We start from the raw sequence: 16056 nt of genomic DNA on the forward strand, positions 1-16056 counted from the left end.
GCCTTCACAAACCTGTACCCCTCATCAAATCCTTGTCCTAGCTTCTCAATAGTCCAAGCAACCAAGGATTTTTTTTTTAATCATTGTGACAAATCAGTCAATCAATCAATGATAGGAATAATCATTGTATGTTTACAAAAGGAGTGTCATCTTCCTGAAGAAACTGATACTTTCCCCTAAAAATCATTAGTGTGAATAGAAAGGGAGAGTGCTCCCTAGATGTTAGTTTTTCTTATTGGATTCTAATATTTCTAAGTAAGAAATGGAGTTAATGAGAATTTTAACAATTTAACTTGATAATGTAGACGAAATAATAAATATTCTACACAGAATGCAAGATAGATGAAAAATGCTTTGACAGTTGACTGCAGAGGGATGCAAACAAATGCTGCACTCACCATGTGAACTTCTGTCTTATTTTTCTTTGGCTGGTATTTGGCAGGTTTATCCCTTTCTCTGCTGGAATGCCTCCTTCCATTCCAATCCAAATTGGAATTGGACTCAAATCCAAAGATTCCTTCATTTTGTGGAATCCTTACTCCCATAGCATGCGTGACCAGTTCTTAGATGATGATTATAAAAGTCACTTACTCTTCAATTAGTAATCAATTTTAGATTTTTTATAAGTTAAATGAGAAACTACTAGGAACAAAATGAGTAGAGATAATATTGCATAATGAAATTTTTATGCCATAAATATTTTTTCTATACAGTAAAATTTTCCATATGCTCACTTGGCACTAATTTGTTTTCTCCACATTTCTCAGCTATTAAAATTTGCTAACCCTGCCCTATGTATCATGGGGGAAAATATAGGTAATAGTTATTGAATGCTTGCTCTGTATTAGGTACTATCTTAGGCATTTCACATGAATTATGGTCAATCTTTCTTACCTCTTAGAATTCTTGTATATTTATTCCTAATTTCTTGAAGAGGAAACTGAAGCCTGACTGAGATCACTTAGCTAGAAGGTGGCTGAGCCTTCAGATTGGCCTGAATATAAAGGCTTATACTTTTCACTTGGATACTAATGTGACTTCAAATTTATTAGCGATTAACAATTACTTGTTTTGAATAGTAATACCTGACATATGTAATTATAAAGAATCTTCCTGGTGGTTGAGCAAAACTGAATTTATTTCACTTAAAAAATTTTAGGGTCACCTGGGTGGCTCAGTCAGTTAAATATCCAACTTCAGCTCAGGTCATGTTCTTAAGATTCATGAGTTCAAGCTCTCCATCAGGCTCTGTGCTGACAGCTCATGAGCCTTGAGTCTGCTTTGGAATCTATGACTCCCTCTCTCTCTCTGCCCCTATCCCATTCATGTTTTATCTCATTCTCTCTCAGAAATAAATAAACATTTAAAATTTAAAAAACTACCAAAAAAAATCATGGTCTTGAAAAATGTCTTGGTTATTTTACTTAAAAAAAAAAAAACTCTTAGGATATCATAAAATTCTCTTAGAATAGTTCTTATCTGTTCAAAGGGAAGTTATGCTATTTGGAGTTCTGTTTCTCATTCGCCATCTGGTACTAAGGGCTGCTAATTCTTTCTGCTTTTTGTGTAACTTGCCTTTATCTTTGTTGTTCCAGTACTGGATACCAGTTTATTTACTATTCACCTGAAAACACAGCCAAAGCAAAAGAAGTTCTCAGCAACATCAATCAACTACAACCTCTGATAGCAACCCATGCAGACCTCCTGCTTAACTCTGCAAGCCAGCATTCTCCAGACAGCCTGAAGAATTCTTTAAAGATGCTTTCAGAAAAGGTAAGATCCAAATCACTACTACAGTGGGGAAAATGAAATACCCAAATCCCCACTGGTACTGCTTTCTGCATACATTGCCTTTCATAGCATCTAGAAATGTAAAATAGACTAGGTTAAAAAGTAAGCTTCAAAGTATTGCCACAGGATCAAAATGAACTGGCCTCATTCTCTTTTCAAATCTTACTAAGCATTAATTAATTTTTAAGTAGGAAATGAAACTTACTATTGGCCGAGATATGTTTTCTCTTTTTCTTGACATCTTTCATTTTCTTTGGTTCATGGTCTTATTAAATGAGTTAAATTAGATTTTAAAAATTATTTTCCTCTGGTGATCAACTAATTTTTATGCATATGAAGCTATGCTTTTGAATAGGAATGTCACCTCATTTGAAAGCAACTTGGATGTGGATTCTTATCAGTGGCATGGGGTAATTCCTCTGCCTTGGTTTGCTTTCTGTAACCTTATCTACTAGGAGAATATTTTAAACTTTCCAAAACTCTTAGCTATTGTTTGAAATGTAGTGGGACCGAAGCCTTAATTTTCTTTCAAGGGTGACTTGCACCAGTAGATGCAAAGAGAAAAGATGGTCTGGCAGGAGGTAAATAATCAACATCAACTTCCATAACTAATTAGGGCTGAGAATTACAGAGAGAAAACCAAGACAGAAAAGAGAAATTGCAGCTTGATTTTAAATGTAAAACCAGGTGTCCTGGAGTCCAATTCCAACACCTTATCCTTAACCTTCACATTCTGAAGACATCTTGCAGTTTATTATGAGATTCTTCCAATAAATATGCCCTTGAAGAAACTGAGCAAAAACAAAATTCTGATGGTATCATTTTAGAATAAAACAAGTGTGGTTTTTCATGTCCCTAAAGAACAGATTCGTAGAAACTTATTATATATTATATATGTATATATTTTTTATTCAGATATGTCAATTTATAGTATTAATACCTGTTGCTTATTAATCATTTTAATGTATACATTATCATCTGTTTTTCTTATAGAATGAAAATAATATCTATTTTCCTTAAAAATTAGCTAGTATCTATTCAAAGAGGTCACCTGAATTGTCTCATAAATTGTAAAGGGAAAAATGAAAATCCAAGACTTTCAGTTCAAAATGTAGCATTCTTTCTATGACATAACAGGTATTTCCATCATGAAAGGAAAAAAAATTGACCCAAATTTTAAAGATACCCTATTTTGCCAAACCCTATTCTTTATATGATTCATATTATTTCATTTAATCTTCAAACTTAATTTTCACATTGTGAGTACATATTATCTCCATCTCACAAAGGAAAATGATTAAAACTCAGAGAAGTTAAAACGAAGATGTGTGAAATCACACAGCTAGATGCAAACAGAACCAAGATTCAAATCCAGGTCTGGTTGACTCTGAAATGGAAAATCCTTCTGGTATCCTGTGTTATATGTGTGTTTTGACAGTTCCTCTTTAAAAACTTTTAAATATGTTTTTGTTAGACATACTTCTCAGTAATACTTACGTATCCTAATAGTTGATAAATATGGCTAATAGTCAATAAATATGTTAGGACTAGAAAAAAGAGGGAAAAGCGGACAACGTTACATATAGTAAAATAATACAATTTCATTTGGGTTGACCTCTTTTTTTTTGGTTTGTAGGTGATAGGAGGTTTTTCTGGGTTCACGTAAGCAGAAAATTTTAGCAAATATCACATTACTGCAGTGATTACAGAGCAGTATTTATATTCTTCCCAGGCATTGGGCCAGGGATTTGTCATTTCATATATCATTTACACCTCGCTGCCATGATTGGGGAGGGGATGGAACAGGGTGTGTATTTTCTCCTTTAACTCAGCATTGCCCTCACTTTTCCTGCTATGTTTTTCTACCGAGTAGACAAGCTTCAACTTCTAATAAACCTGTCAGCCTCTGAAATCAGAGGGATCTTTTTTAAGTTAAGTTTGCAAGCCACACATTATTTTAAGAATTCATGCTTGGAATGTCAAAGAATTATCCAAGTTAACAGAGTTTTGTGTAATCTATGAAGACGACTATGAGCTTACAGTTTAAAATAAAGCATGATCGGGGCGCCTGGTGGCTTAGTCGGTTAAGCGTCCGACTTTCGCTTGGGTCATGATATCGCGGTTCGTGGGTTCGAGCCCCGCGTCGGGCTCTGTGCTGACTGCCAGCTCAGAGCCTGGAGCCTGTTTCAGTCTGTGACTCCCTCTCTCTCTGACCCTCCCCTGCTCGCGCTGTCTCTCTCTCTCTCCTACAAATAAATAAAACATTAAAAAAATTAAAATAAAGCATGATCTATGAACTTAGCATAAAAGATAAATAGTCTTAATATTTAATACTAGAAGATTTAGCTTAAAATATTTTGGTGTTTTATTGTTGTTGTTTTAAGATTTTTATCTCTAAGTAAACTCAACACCCAATATGGGGCTCAAACTTATAACCCAAGATCAAGAGTTGCATGCTCTGCACCCTGAGCCAGCCAAGCACCCCAAAACATTTTGTTTTTAAGACCAGTGTCTTGCACACTGTAAGTCAGAGCATAAAAGTCCTTTCTGCTGATAGTCCCCTTGTTTCTTTTATTGAATCTGAATTGGTATGTTTAAAAAATAAGTACTTTAGTTGTTTTCTCTGGAACTCATTCATATAGCATATTCAATAGGAATTATCTGTGTTCATACATATCAGGAAAAGTCCAAGTTCAATATGGGAGAGTTCTCTGTATTGGCTAAAAAGGCTGTGGAGGGGTGAGGGTAGCCCATGGGCAGTGTAGATGAAGGCATTCAGTTCTTTTGTTATGAGAAAGAATCTCTCCTCTTAAGTAAAATGTTGCATCTGGAGATGCTAGCAATGGACACATTATCAGATGAATATATGCTCAGGGTCTGGGAGTGGAAGCAAAGGACAACAGAGAAATCCAACTGCATATAGAGAGAATCTCAGAGGAGCAATATCTGTAGATCCAATGTCAATTCACATTATTTCTACTGTTAATGATAACCAAGCCATAGGACTAGGGCTCCCCAGCAAATTCCATCCCTCTAAACATTTATTGGTGGAAAAACCAAGCAAGCAAACAAACACAAATTATGAAAGTAAAAATATTTACTTAATTTGTATTATTACACTAGGTGTACAAAATGGAATAAGAAAGGTCTGTTCTTGTTCTTCCCAAGAGATTCGAGGTTCTTGATGATAATGGTTATGATGTTAATGATGATGATAATAATAACTAGCTTTTATTGGAATTTTAATAACTTGAGTGAGACATTATTGTAACATTTTATGAGTGCATGAGGTGGGTACTATTATTTTCAACATTTAATCTTTCTAATACTATGAAATAGTATACCTATTTATTAATGTCCTTTATTTTATAAAGTAGAGGAAACTGGGGTACAGAAATATATATAATGCACCCAAAATCACACACCTTGTGAGTCTAGCTCCATATGCTGTGAGTTTAACCACTATTCAATATGGTCAAATGTTCCATGAGTTCCATGATGGACACTTATGTATACAGCTAAGGAAACAAGTAGAAAGGTCAAGGTAGGAGTAGGGAAGATAAAACTGAAATTCCATAAGAATAAGAACTTTCTAAAAATTTGTTATGGCCTAATGTGCACAAGCATAATTAAATTGTTCTAATTTTTTAATTATTAGTATACCTTCTGAGGGATGACTAGATTTGTTCATTACATATTAATTCATGAAAATAATAAGGAAATTGTTTAATCTTATGATATTGGGTCATAACAAAAGGCAAACTCTGAGTATATATGAATAATCTGAACAGAAAAGATAAAGGATAGACCAAATTTTTAACATGAGATCTGAAAGGTAAATAATAGAGTGGGTTAAAAATGCATTTTCCTTTTTGCTAGACTGAAAGTATACACTGAAAGTATACAATACTATGAGAAACAAAAGGGAGAAAAAAGTAATGTGACTAAATTGTAACTGAAAAAATAAGGACCTAAATATCGACAGCATGTAGGTATCTATCTCTCACAGCTTAGATGTATGTGTGACATTCCTTTAAATGCCCATCACATTCTCTATTCCATAGAGACTGATAGATCTTGTTTAGAAAATCATTATTATTCTTGCTCATCAAAAACAATATTGAGCACTTAACTGTGTGTGATATTGTACAAATGCTATATAGACACAGCCCTTAACTTTTACCATCTAAAATTTAAAAGAATGGGGTTTTCACATTATGAAAATTGCTAAATGGTAAAAAGCAACGATAAAAGGATTTTGTTGCAAATATTAGAGGCAATACTCACAGTGTGTTTGAGAAAATCTCATAACTTCTAATTCCTAGTGTCCTTTAACCTTAACATAATATATTGAACATCCTGTGTATTCCAAAAACAAAAAACAAACAAACAACACCAACAACAAAAACATTTTAGTCTAACATTTAACTCAAGGGTTCTCTTCAAAAATGTTCTGGGTTTTTTGTTTGTTTGTTTGTTTTCTTTTGTTGTTTTGTTTTAATGACAATGCCAGGAAGCCAGTATACTAAGAAGTTGAAGATATAAAAAATATATTGATTATGTTGATTACTTAGGTACTGAGAAGGAATTTTTACTTTTATTTACTTCAGCCACTCCTAGATCTACCTCACTTCTAAACTAAGCAGAAGAAATTAATGGATAGAGGACCTTTTCTTTGTTTTTGTTTTCTTTTATAGCTGGTGAAAGTGAAAGTATATATGAATGTATATAGAAGTATAAATGAAGATGAAATTTCATGATAGAACTCCTATTTCTTCTTCTTATATTCCTCTTTAAATGGTAAACATTTACTTGATGAAATAAGCATATACCAAGCAAACAATTAAGCAGGAATATATGACTCACAACCAGAAGAATAATCAAGCAACAGAAACAGACCCAGAAATAATAGAGATGATGAATTTAGCAGATAAGGACATTACAACAGCAATTATAAATACAGTCCATATATTTAGGGAAGCAGACAAACACATAAACAGGATGAGGAGGAAAAATGGAAGATTGAAAAAAAGAATAACATAGCAATAAGAAAAACACAAAATATAATTTTTAAAATAAAAATATGTACTAGCCAGAATTAGTAGACGGGTCACTTCAAAGAATAAATAGTGAATTTGAAAATATAAGATTAGAAACTATTTAAATGAAGTGCAAAGAAAAATACATTAAAACATATATAGAACATGAATGACTTATCAAACAATACCAAGAAATCTAATATGCATGTAATTGGAGTCCTAGAAGAAGCAGGAAGGATATTACTCTTATAGAGTAATATCTTCAAAGTACTGACACACACACACAAATTATAATTCCTTATCAAAAGAAGATACCTCTCAAGTATAAAGATGAAATAAAGACCATTTGGACAAATAAAAACTGGAAGATTTCATAGCAAACTTGTACTACTACAAATTTTAAAGTAAAGTTTTCAGGCAGAAGAAAGTGATAAGGTGGGGAAAAAATGGATCCAACAAAAGAATAAAGAGTGCTAGAAATGGTAAGTACCTGGACAAATTTTTTTATTTTTATTTTATTTTTTAAATTTTTTATTATAGTTTATTTTTGAGACAGAGAGAGACAGAGCATGAGCGGGCAAGGGGCAGAGAGAGAGGGAGACGCAGAACCTGAAATAGGCTCCAGGCTCTGAGCTGCCAGCACAGAACCCGATGCGGGGCATGAATCCATGAACCGCAAGATCGTGACCTGAGCCGAAGTCAGATGCTTAACCGACTGAACCACCCAGGCGCCCCCAGATATTTTTTTTAAAGTCAGACTTTAACTTACTTAAACTTATTTAAAATAAGTTTATTCTTTAAAATAAAAATAATACTGAATGTATTATGTGGTTAATAACTTTCTAGACAACAATGTGATGGAATAGAGAATTTAGAAATAGACTCACACATATATGTTCAAATAACCTTAGAGAGAGAGCAAAGAAAATTCACCACGAAAATGATGTATTCTTAACATAAAACTCAGGAACAATTGGATATCCATATGCAAAAAAAAAAAAAAAACCAAAAACAAAAAACCTTCCTTTATCTTTATCTCACATATCTATAAATATTAATTCAAAATCGATCATAGATCTTAATATAAAAGCTAAAAGAAAGATTCAAACAAAAAAAACTTCTAGAAGACAACATAGTAGAAAATTTTTGTCATCTCAGATTAGACAAATATTTCTTAGGACACAAAAAGTATGAACCAGTATAAGAAAACACATGCTGTGCAAGGCATCATCAAAATCAAAAGCTTTCATTAAAGTTTCCAGGAGATAGTCTTCAGATGACACTATTAAAAAAATGGAAGGCAAGTCTGGACTGAGAAAAGATTTATAAAATATGTATCTTACAAAGGGATTGAATCAGAATACATAAAACATTCTTACAATTTAATAATAAGACAGACAACTCAATTAAAAATGGGCAAAAAAAAATTGGAATGACATTTCACCAGAGATGAATGAATATATGGATGGCAAATAAGCACATGTAAAGATGCTCATCATCATTTGTTTTTAGGGAAATACTAATTTACATTAAAAAGAGATAATACTAACTACCCACTAGAATAGCTGAAATCAAAAAGATTGAGCATTGAGGAGTTGGGGAGGGCATGGAACGACAGGAACATTCATATACTACTTACATAACTACTTGCACATTTTGAAAAACAGTTCAGCAGTGTCTCATAATGTTTATATAAATATAATAAACATAAATATGTATATATGTGTGTATACACACACACACACATTTCACTCCTGGTTAGTCACCCAAGAGAAAGTCTCTTTCGTAAGTTGGAAGGTTATTGAGTAAGATGAACTTCAGACCTGCTTTGTGAAGATGATCCTCATAGAATAGAGAAGCTGAGCTAGACAGTGGCTTTGAATTATTGGACATTATTGGGCATTACAGAATGTCAGTATTGCTCTTGGGGGAGCCTGCTAAAAATACAAATTCTGATTCAGCTTCTGGGCTGGCATTCAGATGTCTGCATTTTAATGTTGGTGGCCTTGAAGAACCTCCTGTAAAGCAAAGCATTAGTTTAGGAAAATTAAATCAACCAGTAAGGAGACTATGGAAGGTATCCCCATGGAATGTAGAAAGGATCTTAACTGAGACTAGCTGTGGAAATAATCTTTGAAATTACTGAAAAGGTATAACTAGTAGAAATAAATGACTAATCTAGAAGATAAATATTGCTGAAGAGGATCCAGACAGTTAGACACTGAGCTGCTGCATAGGGATGACACCACACAGTTTGAAAAGTGGGAAGAACACATTTATGGAAGACACTTGAGATCAGGCTGTGACTTCTAAACTTGAAGGACTTTCAGGTGGAAACAGGTGACAAGTGCTGGTTCAAGAGGTAGGCAGAGATGGATTTTAGAGACGGCGGCATAAAGATAGTAGTTGAAGCTATGGGGAAATGTGTTGTATCACCAATGGGAAAAAATATTTTTAAGAAAGTGGTTTAAGGTCCATTAGGATTCATTTACCATATTTTGAGTGAGTCTGTGATACTGAGTCAACAAAGGAAACGGAAAAGACAATTCAAGAAAGGGGAGCATAAATAGGAGAGTTTGCAGTTTACAACGAACTACTATGACGGTTACATAGGTAGGCATTGTAATTTTGTGCAAACTGGAGAAAAGTGGTTATGTGACTTACTTAGCCAAGGTCAAGTGAATAATTTGTATGATCTGCCCAGATGTCAAGTAACTCTTCTGAAGGTTCAGTGTTCTTTTCTTTAGAGAATATAGAAAACATACATATTCATGTACTAATTACACAGTATAATACTATTGCCCTATGAAATAATTAAAGCATATCAAAATTTTAAAAACATACAGACTTATTGTGGTGATAATGTTGCAATATATTCAAATATTGAATCCTTATACTGTACATATGAAACTAATATAATTTTATATGTCAGTTATACCTAAATAATGAAATAGACATCCAATGATATCAAATAGGGACCATGCAGCTGATGAAAGTAAAAGAGGCTAGTTGGGTGCTAGTTGGGAATGATAAGGTAAGGGAAAAAAAAATAAACTGGAGTCTTTTTTGTCATTTACATGACTACTAAAATAATAATTACCTGTTTATGTGATTGGCTACTTCTGTATTGCAGGTGGGATTGGCATCACTTTGAATTTTTTCAATGAAAAAAAGGAGATTCTAAATAGTATGAGACTTTGCTTAATCTGTTGAGATCTCTAGTTTAAAAGGGTGGTTTTAAATAAACATATTCCTAACTATTCCTCTGCCATTAATATTGAGGAACCTAGGAAATTCAACCCCAGGAAAAGTAATTTTACTGGTTTTATACTTGTAGATAATTCTGTGTGTTACTTTGAAGAACACTTGCATGAGAATATGAATTGAAAAAATGTCAGGAAGGCAAGAAAACATTTCATTTTTAAGATACCATTTCTCTTTTTTAATATCAAACAAATGAAATGATTTACCTTAGGTTCAGAGTTTATGCTTTTTTTGCTATATTATTAAACTATTTTTGAATAAATTGATTTGTCTACCCTTATGATTACACGTAGACAGCCTTTTCCCTTTCATTTAATGAAGTGAGCTGAGTCAGGAAAGGAAAAGGTTTTCAATACATTCAGTCAGTAGGCAACTCCACATCCTTCCCATGACTTTGAATTTTCTTAGCGTCATCTCAGTTGGAAGAACAGCAGCATACAGATGTATTGGAATTGAGTGATTACATTAATCTCTTCAAGCTAATTTATTTTGAGTATAAAACATCAGGGTCTGCATTGGTCTACATCTACTAAGTAGTGCTGGTCAAGAAAATTTCCAGGTCATATGGTTATAGTAATGGAATATTTGGCTGTTTTCTAACAAAGTGCAATTCTGTGCAAAGGATCTTAGTGACTCACAGAGTTTCTAAAGAGCCAGATGAATTTTTCAATATAGACATAAAGTGTTTCTATAAGATTTTGTGTATTCATTCAGCCATGCCCCCCCAAGAAAATTCTGGGTTGTAATACTGCAGGAATCTACTGTACTATCTTTTATGTCTTTGGTGACAAATCAACCCAAATGAAATTTCAATAAATGAAGTAGAATCTCTGTGCATGTGTGCAGTGGGAAGAAAATGATGGCAATTATAAGAACTGTAGATTTCATTGGGTGTGAATATATATTCAGCTACATAGTAATTAGATGACTGTTATGGAGATTTGAGCTGTAGTAGCAGAAATTCAAAGAAAGCAAGCTGTTTTGCTCTAAAAATAAGTCAAAAGAATTTATTGAATCTATCAATAGAGAAATAGTTAAGCTGAATGGAAGTAAATTTGCATTTTTAAATATTTAAATCCATATTGATGTATCTATCCATACTCTATTAAAATTATGTAAATAATGTGTTTCCCTATTTTTCTATAACTATCTTGCCTTGTGTGAGTACTGTCTTGCTACATTTTTATCAATATTTTTTTGTATCCTTCATTCTCATTTTAACACTTCATTGTGAACATCAATTAATGTTTTTTGTATGCCTTTTCAGTATGAGCTGCCTTTTCCTTTTGTTTTCCTAATTTATTACCAAAATATTTTTCAGTGTTTTATTCTGGTACATCCTTTTTAAAAATATTTCTTGTCTACTTACCTTCAAAGTGCTTTCAATACAACCAATAGGTTAAAGTATTTAAAAACATCCAATAAAGTTTAACTGTGAAGATAGTTACATTGATCATTGTAGACATGATTAATTAGAGGAGCAAGTAGATGCGCAAAGCTTTCGAGGAGCTTGGGGTTAAGGAAGAAGAGGGAGAAGGACAGAAGCATGCAGGTGACAGTGGGTTGATAGGTGGTGTGGAGTAAAGGGAAAAGCTACTGAATTTGTTAGAAAACTAGGGCTCTAGTTACTGGTAAGCAGTCTGTTCTGGGCATCACTCTTCCTTTTTAGTTTATCTGGTTAATGAGAGGTCTGACTTTAAGGTCTTGTGCAGCTCTAGAATTTCATAATCTACTGCAAAGACTTAACTATGTAGTCTAATTAGCATATGTAGTTTTATTAACATAGTCTTATTGGGTAATTGTTTTGCATGGAGTTTAACTGGTTTTCTTTAATTGCTGACACTTACAACAGGGATTTTTAAGGGATAATTTAGTAATCATTAGTTAGACATGGCACTGTAGACTGCATATTGAGAATATTCCAGTAAATGATTACCTTGAGTTATAGCGATGGTGAAGTCACCATTACATCCAAGTGTCTCATGAAATGGTGATGGTATCAACTATTATTAAAATAATACTATGAGTTGAAGGACTCCTTCCCAACAGATTACAGTATGTGAATGTGTTAGCAATATGAGTCAATACTCTACTCTGACTGAATAGATTGTTAGACCGCATTCGTGTTAAGTCTAGTATAATACAGAAAATCAATTACTGCAGCCTCCAGTACAGTACAGGGTGAAGCTATTAAACATTTCATCAGGAAATTGCAAAGTACTGCTGTAAAGTTCGTTATTGTTGGGAAGCTGTCATTTCTATCATTTCTATAGTGCTTACTAGGTATTTACCACAAGCTTGTAAAATCTACCATAGCAAGTTTCACAGCAGCCTCATTAACACTGAGCATTACTGAAACCATTTGATGGAGGAGACAGTTGAAGGGGTGACAATAAGGAATTAAAGTCAAATATTTTCATGGGAAAACTGCCTATAGCATTTCTACTGTTGAAATCTACTCATGATACTAAAAAGAAAAAAAAAAGGTCTCCTGCCTCTATTTTTAAAGATACGTCTTTAGACTTTCAGTCTGTTTAAACTATAGAATATGCATAGTCTGATCACATTTTCTTTTAAGGTGCATTTGGAATTACTTGAAAGGCGCGGCAGGTAGACAGTGTTCAAATGATTATGTCTAGTGAAATTCATCTTCAGAGACAGAATTTGGAATTAAAAGAGAGGGGGCTGAGGAGACAGCTGGTGTTTATAGTGCCCACAGAACCTCAGCATTAACTTTTAGCACAGGAGGAGGACTCAAGGCCTTGGCATCCCCCCAAAACTCAACTACTTTCATTGATTGGTATGAATCATTTTCTCTCTCTGTTGCTTGTACTTTTTCCACCACGTGCATCACTTATGTGCCAACAAATCTGCAGTTGACCTTTTCATAGCTCTATGCTGAGATGCCTACCATGGTGTTTCTAATCCTTGTCAATTTCTTTCCAGACAGAGCTTTTTGTACATGCCTTCAAGGATCAGCTGGTCAGAAGTGCTCTTTTAGCCCTCTACACTGCCAGGCCAGGAGGTGTCCTTAAGAAACCACCCTCTCCTAAAAGCAGCACAGAGGAGAGCTGTCCCCAGGACCCGCCCCCACTGATGAGAAGGCAAGACTCCATACCACATCATTCAGACTATGATGAGGAAGAGTGGGTAAGTCTCTTGCACATCATTTGCCTCCTGATGTTTAGTCCTGAGAAGTAAAGCAAGAAAGATAAAAATCTCTCCTTTTTATCAAAACAAGTTGGAAAGCTGTTCATAATACAGATTGTGCATAAATAGGTCACATTTGTCCTTGGGGGAAAATTATAAATGGAAGTTTTATTCCTGATCATATTTATTTAGCATAAAATTTAGAGTAATATATATATATGTATTATATAAATATTATTACATATATATATATAACCAAGATGTATATATATATAAAACCAAGATGTCATAAAAGCCAAGATGCCACAATTACATGACTCTATAATACTTTTCTGTATTTATTGCCAAAGTAACGTGAACCATTAAAATTGTGTTTTTTAGAAAAAGAGTCAAAAGGCATTCATATCCACTACTTGTTGTGAATATTTTCTTACTGCAATCCAGTGTTTTAGTTCTGGATGAACTTCAAAAAATATTAGCGTTTACATAGCAATGGGCATAGATATCTCTTAAATCCTTCTTCTTTATGATTATTTTGTTAAAAAGATGTTCTTCAGGTGCTCTAAAATTGGCAAAAAAAAAAAAAAAGGCCACATAAAAGCATCTGAAAAAATAGGTAGTACAGGCAAAAAACAAAACAAAACAAAAAGCCAACATGATAATAGAAACTCTAGTTGGACAGAATAAAACAAGAGAAACATGAAGGTGCTGGCTAAAGGGAAACATTTGTTCCTGAATTAAAACATGTTAATTATCCAAAAACAAAGTATGTGCATATCACACACACACACACACACACACACACACACACACAGACACACACACAGAAGGAAGCTTTTTACTGTATCATAAGTTTAACAAAGAAAATAGCATGCTAGCCATATTAGATGTTAAACGGTTAATGATTGCCTTTCCCACCATCCTAGGTCTTTTCCTGTCATCCTTGCATTCAGGGAGTAAATTATTTGAAAGGCCCAGGTCTCTCAAAAAAAAATTGCTGTCTGAAGGGCTGTGAAGTGATGCCTGCTCTTCCTTGTGATAAAACTTCTATCACAGGAAAGACAGAGCTGGGTTCCTAGAGGTAAATGCTGAATAAGTATTTGTTGCTGCTGATTAAGATTGTGCTTCTCCCACTGAAGCATTTTCAGAAGAGCAAATCTAATATTTCTCCTTTTTACCTTCACCTTCTTCTTCAATTTATTCACAGCTCCAAGGCGTATATACCTTTTAACCTCTCTGAAGTTCAATTTTCTCAATTGTAAAGTGAAAATAACAGTACCTGTTCTATTTAGCTCTTTGGGTGGTCATGAGATAAATGATTTACCTGTGCAATAATGCCCCATTACCTGGGAAGGCCTGGGAAATGCATTGTATTACTTTAGTATTACTGCTATATGTTTTCTTTTTTAAGATGCATAAATTATATAATCTTATTATGGGGATGAATACTATCTCTTAATGTAAATGGGGAAACTGGATCTATTATAAAATGTGTGTTGTGAATTTTAAAGAGTTTGAGTAGATATAGAAAAGAACTTGTATTTCATTTACTTAAATATATGACATCAACCTTGTGACAAATAGTTACCATTTTTATATTATATCAAGTAAAAATTTTGAAGTTGGGTATCTTCTGTTTTTATAATTTTCACCTCGCTTTGTTATGCAAATCCTCCCCCACACCTTGACAGTTTCCTGCCGCTCAAAAGTGTCCCTCTCTATCCCTCCCTCCTTATTTCCTTTTCTTTAGATAATTTTGAGAACTTCTATATTGTAGGTGCTCCAAATGGGAAGGTAAGTAACACTAGATCCTTAGGTTCTAGAACTCAAGAGTCTAGTGATAGATAAGACATCTTAGCAGAGTTACAAAAGGTTGTGACAGACGTTGAAGAGAGAGAGGTGGTAGACAATATGCTCTGCGAATACGGCTTTCCACTCAGGATTGGACGTACAGACCTTCTTATGAGGGGAAAAGAAGGAAGAGCATGGGAAATGCGTAGTGAGTTGATGAGGCCTGAGGTGAGCCATTCGGTTCTTTGAGAGTTCCCGAACACCGCTTCTGCCTAGTTCGGGGTGCTGCATGCTGAGGACAGAGTGAAACACCCAGGGATGCAAAGACTCCATGTCCTACCTATTCAGGGCTCTAGAAAGACAAGAACTATAGAGTAACTTAGGGTTGTATGTGGGAGAAAGCTGGAAAGGAGTCTGGTGGTCATGTGGATTTCTAGAAGTAATTCCTTTTTAAATTTTAGATGTTATATATATATTTTTAATGTTTATTTATTTTTGAGGGAGAGAGAGAGACAGAGGGTGAGCAGGAGAGGCAGAAAGAGAGAGGGATATAGAATCCCAAGCAGGCTCCAGGCTATGAGCTGTCAACAGAGAGACTGACTCAGGGCTCAAACCCACAAACCATGAGATCATGACCTGAGCCGAAGTCAAATGGCTTAATGGACTGAGCCATCCAGGGGCCCCTCCAGAAGTAATTCTAAAGATTTAAAAGTGAATAGAAAGTTAACCATTCAAGAAAGAGAATGACTGACGGACAGGAACACATTAGCTGACATATAAGAAGAGAGAGAGCTTGTGTGTGCCTGGGTGTGTGATTAATATTAGCAGTTTACTTGTTTTGCTTTAAAGATGGTGAAATTTGAGCATGTTTGGATTCCAAAAGCCATTTGAGAAGTGGGTAGGTGATGACTGGTAGAGCAAGGTTCTTTCTCAATAGAGACGAGACTCAATTCTAGCACACAGGTGGAGGGTAGTCCTGGGCAAAAGTGGGCTCCTCTGCTGAGACTGTGAGGAGAATATA

At 34.3% G+C, this 16056-nt stretch overlaps 1 protein-coding gene across 2 annotated transcripts in view; it reads left to right on the forward strand.

The window, feature by feature from the left end:
* Positions 1 to 16056, forward strand: part of INPP4B (inositol polyphosphate-4-phosphatase type II B) — a 367571-nt gene that overhangs the window by 232904 nt on the left and 118611 nt on the right. For both annotated transcript variants that reach the window (XM_039248219.1, XM_039248218.1), the window contains exons 12-13: positions 1596 to 1773; positions 13041 to 13244. In XM_039248219.1, coding sequence (XP_039104150.1) covers positions 1596 to 1773; positions 13041 to 13244 — 382 coding nt within the window. The remainder of the gene's footprint in view (positions 1 to 1595; positions 1774 to 13040; positions 13245 to 16056) is intronic.

Source organism: Hyaena hyaena, unplaced genomic scaffold, assembly GCF_003009895.1.
Source record: "Hyaena hyaena isolate Hyena2069 unplaced genomic scaffold, ASM300989v1 scaffold_304, whole genome shotgun sequence".
Lineage (NCBI taxonomy): Eukaryota > Metazoa > Chordata > Mammalia > Carnivora > Hyaenidae > Hyaena > Hyaena hyaena.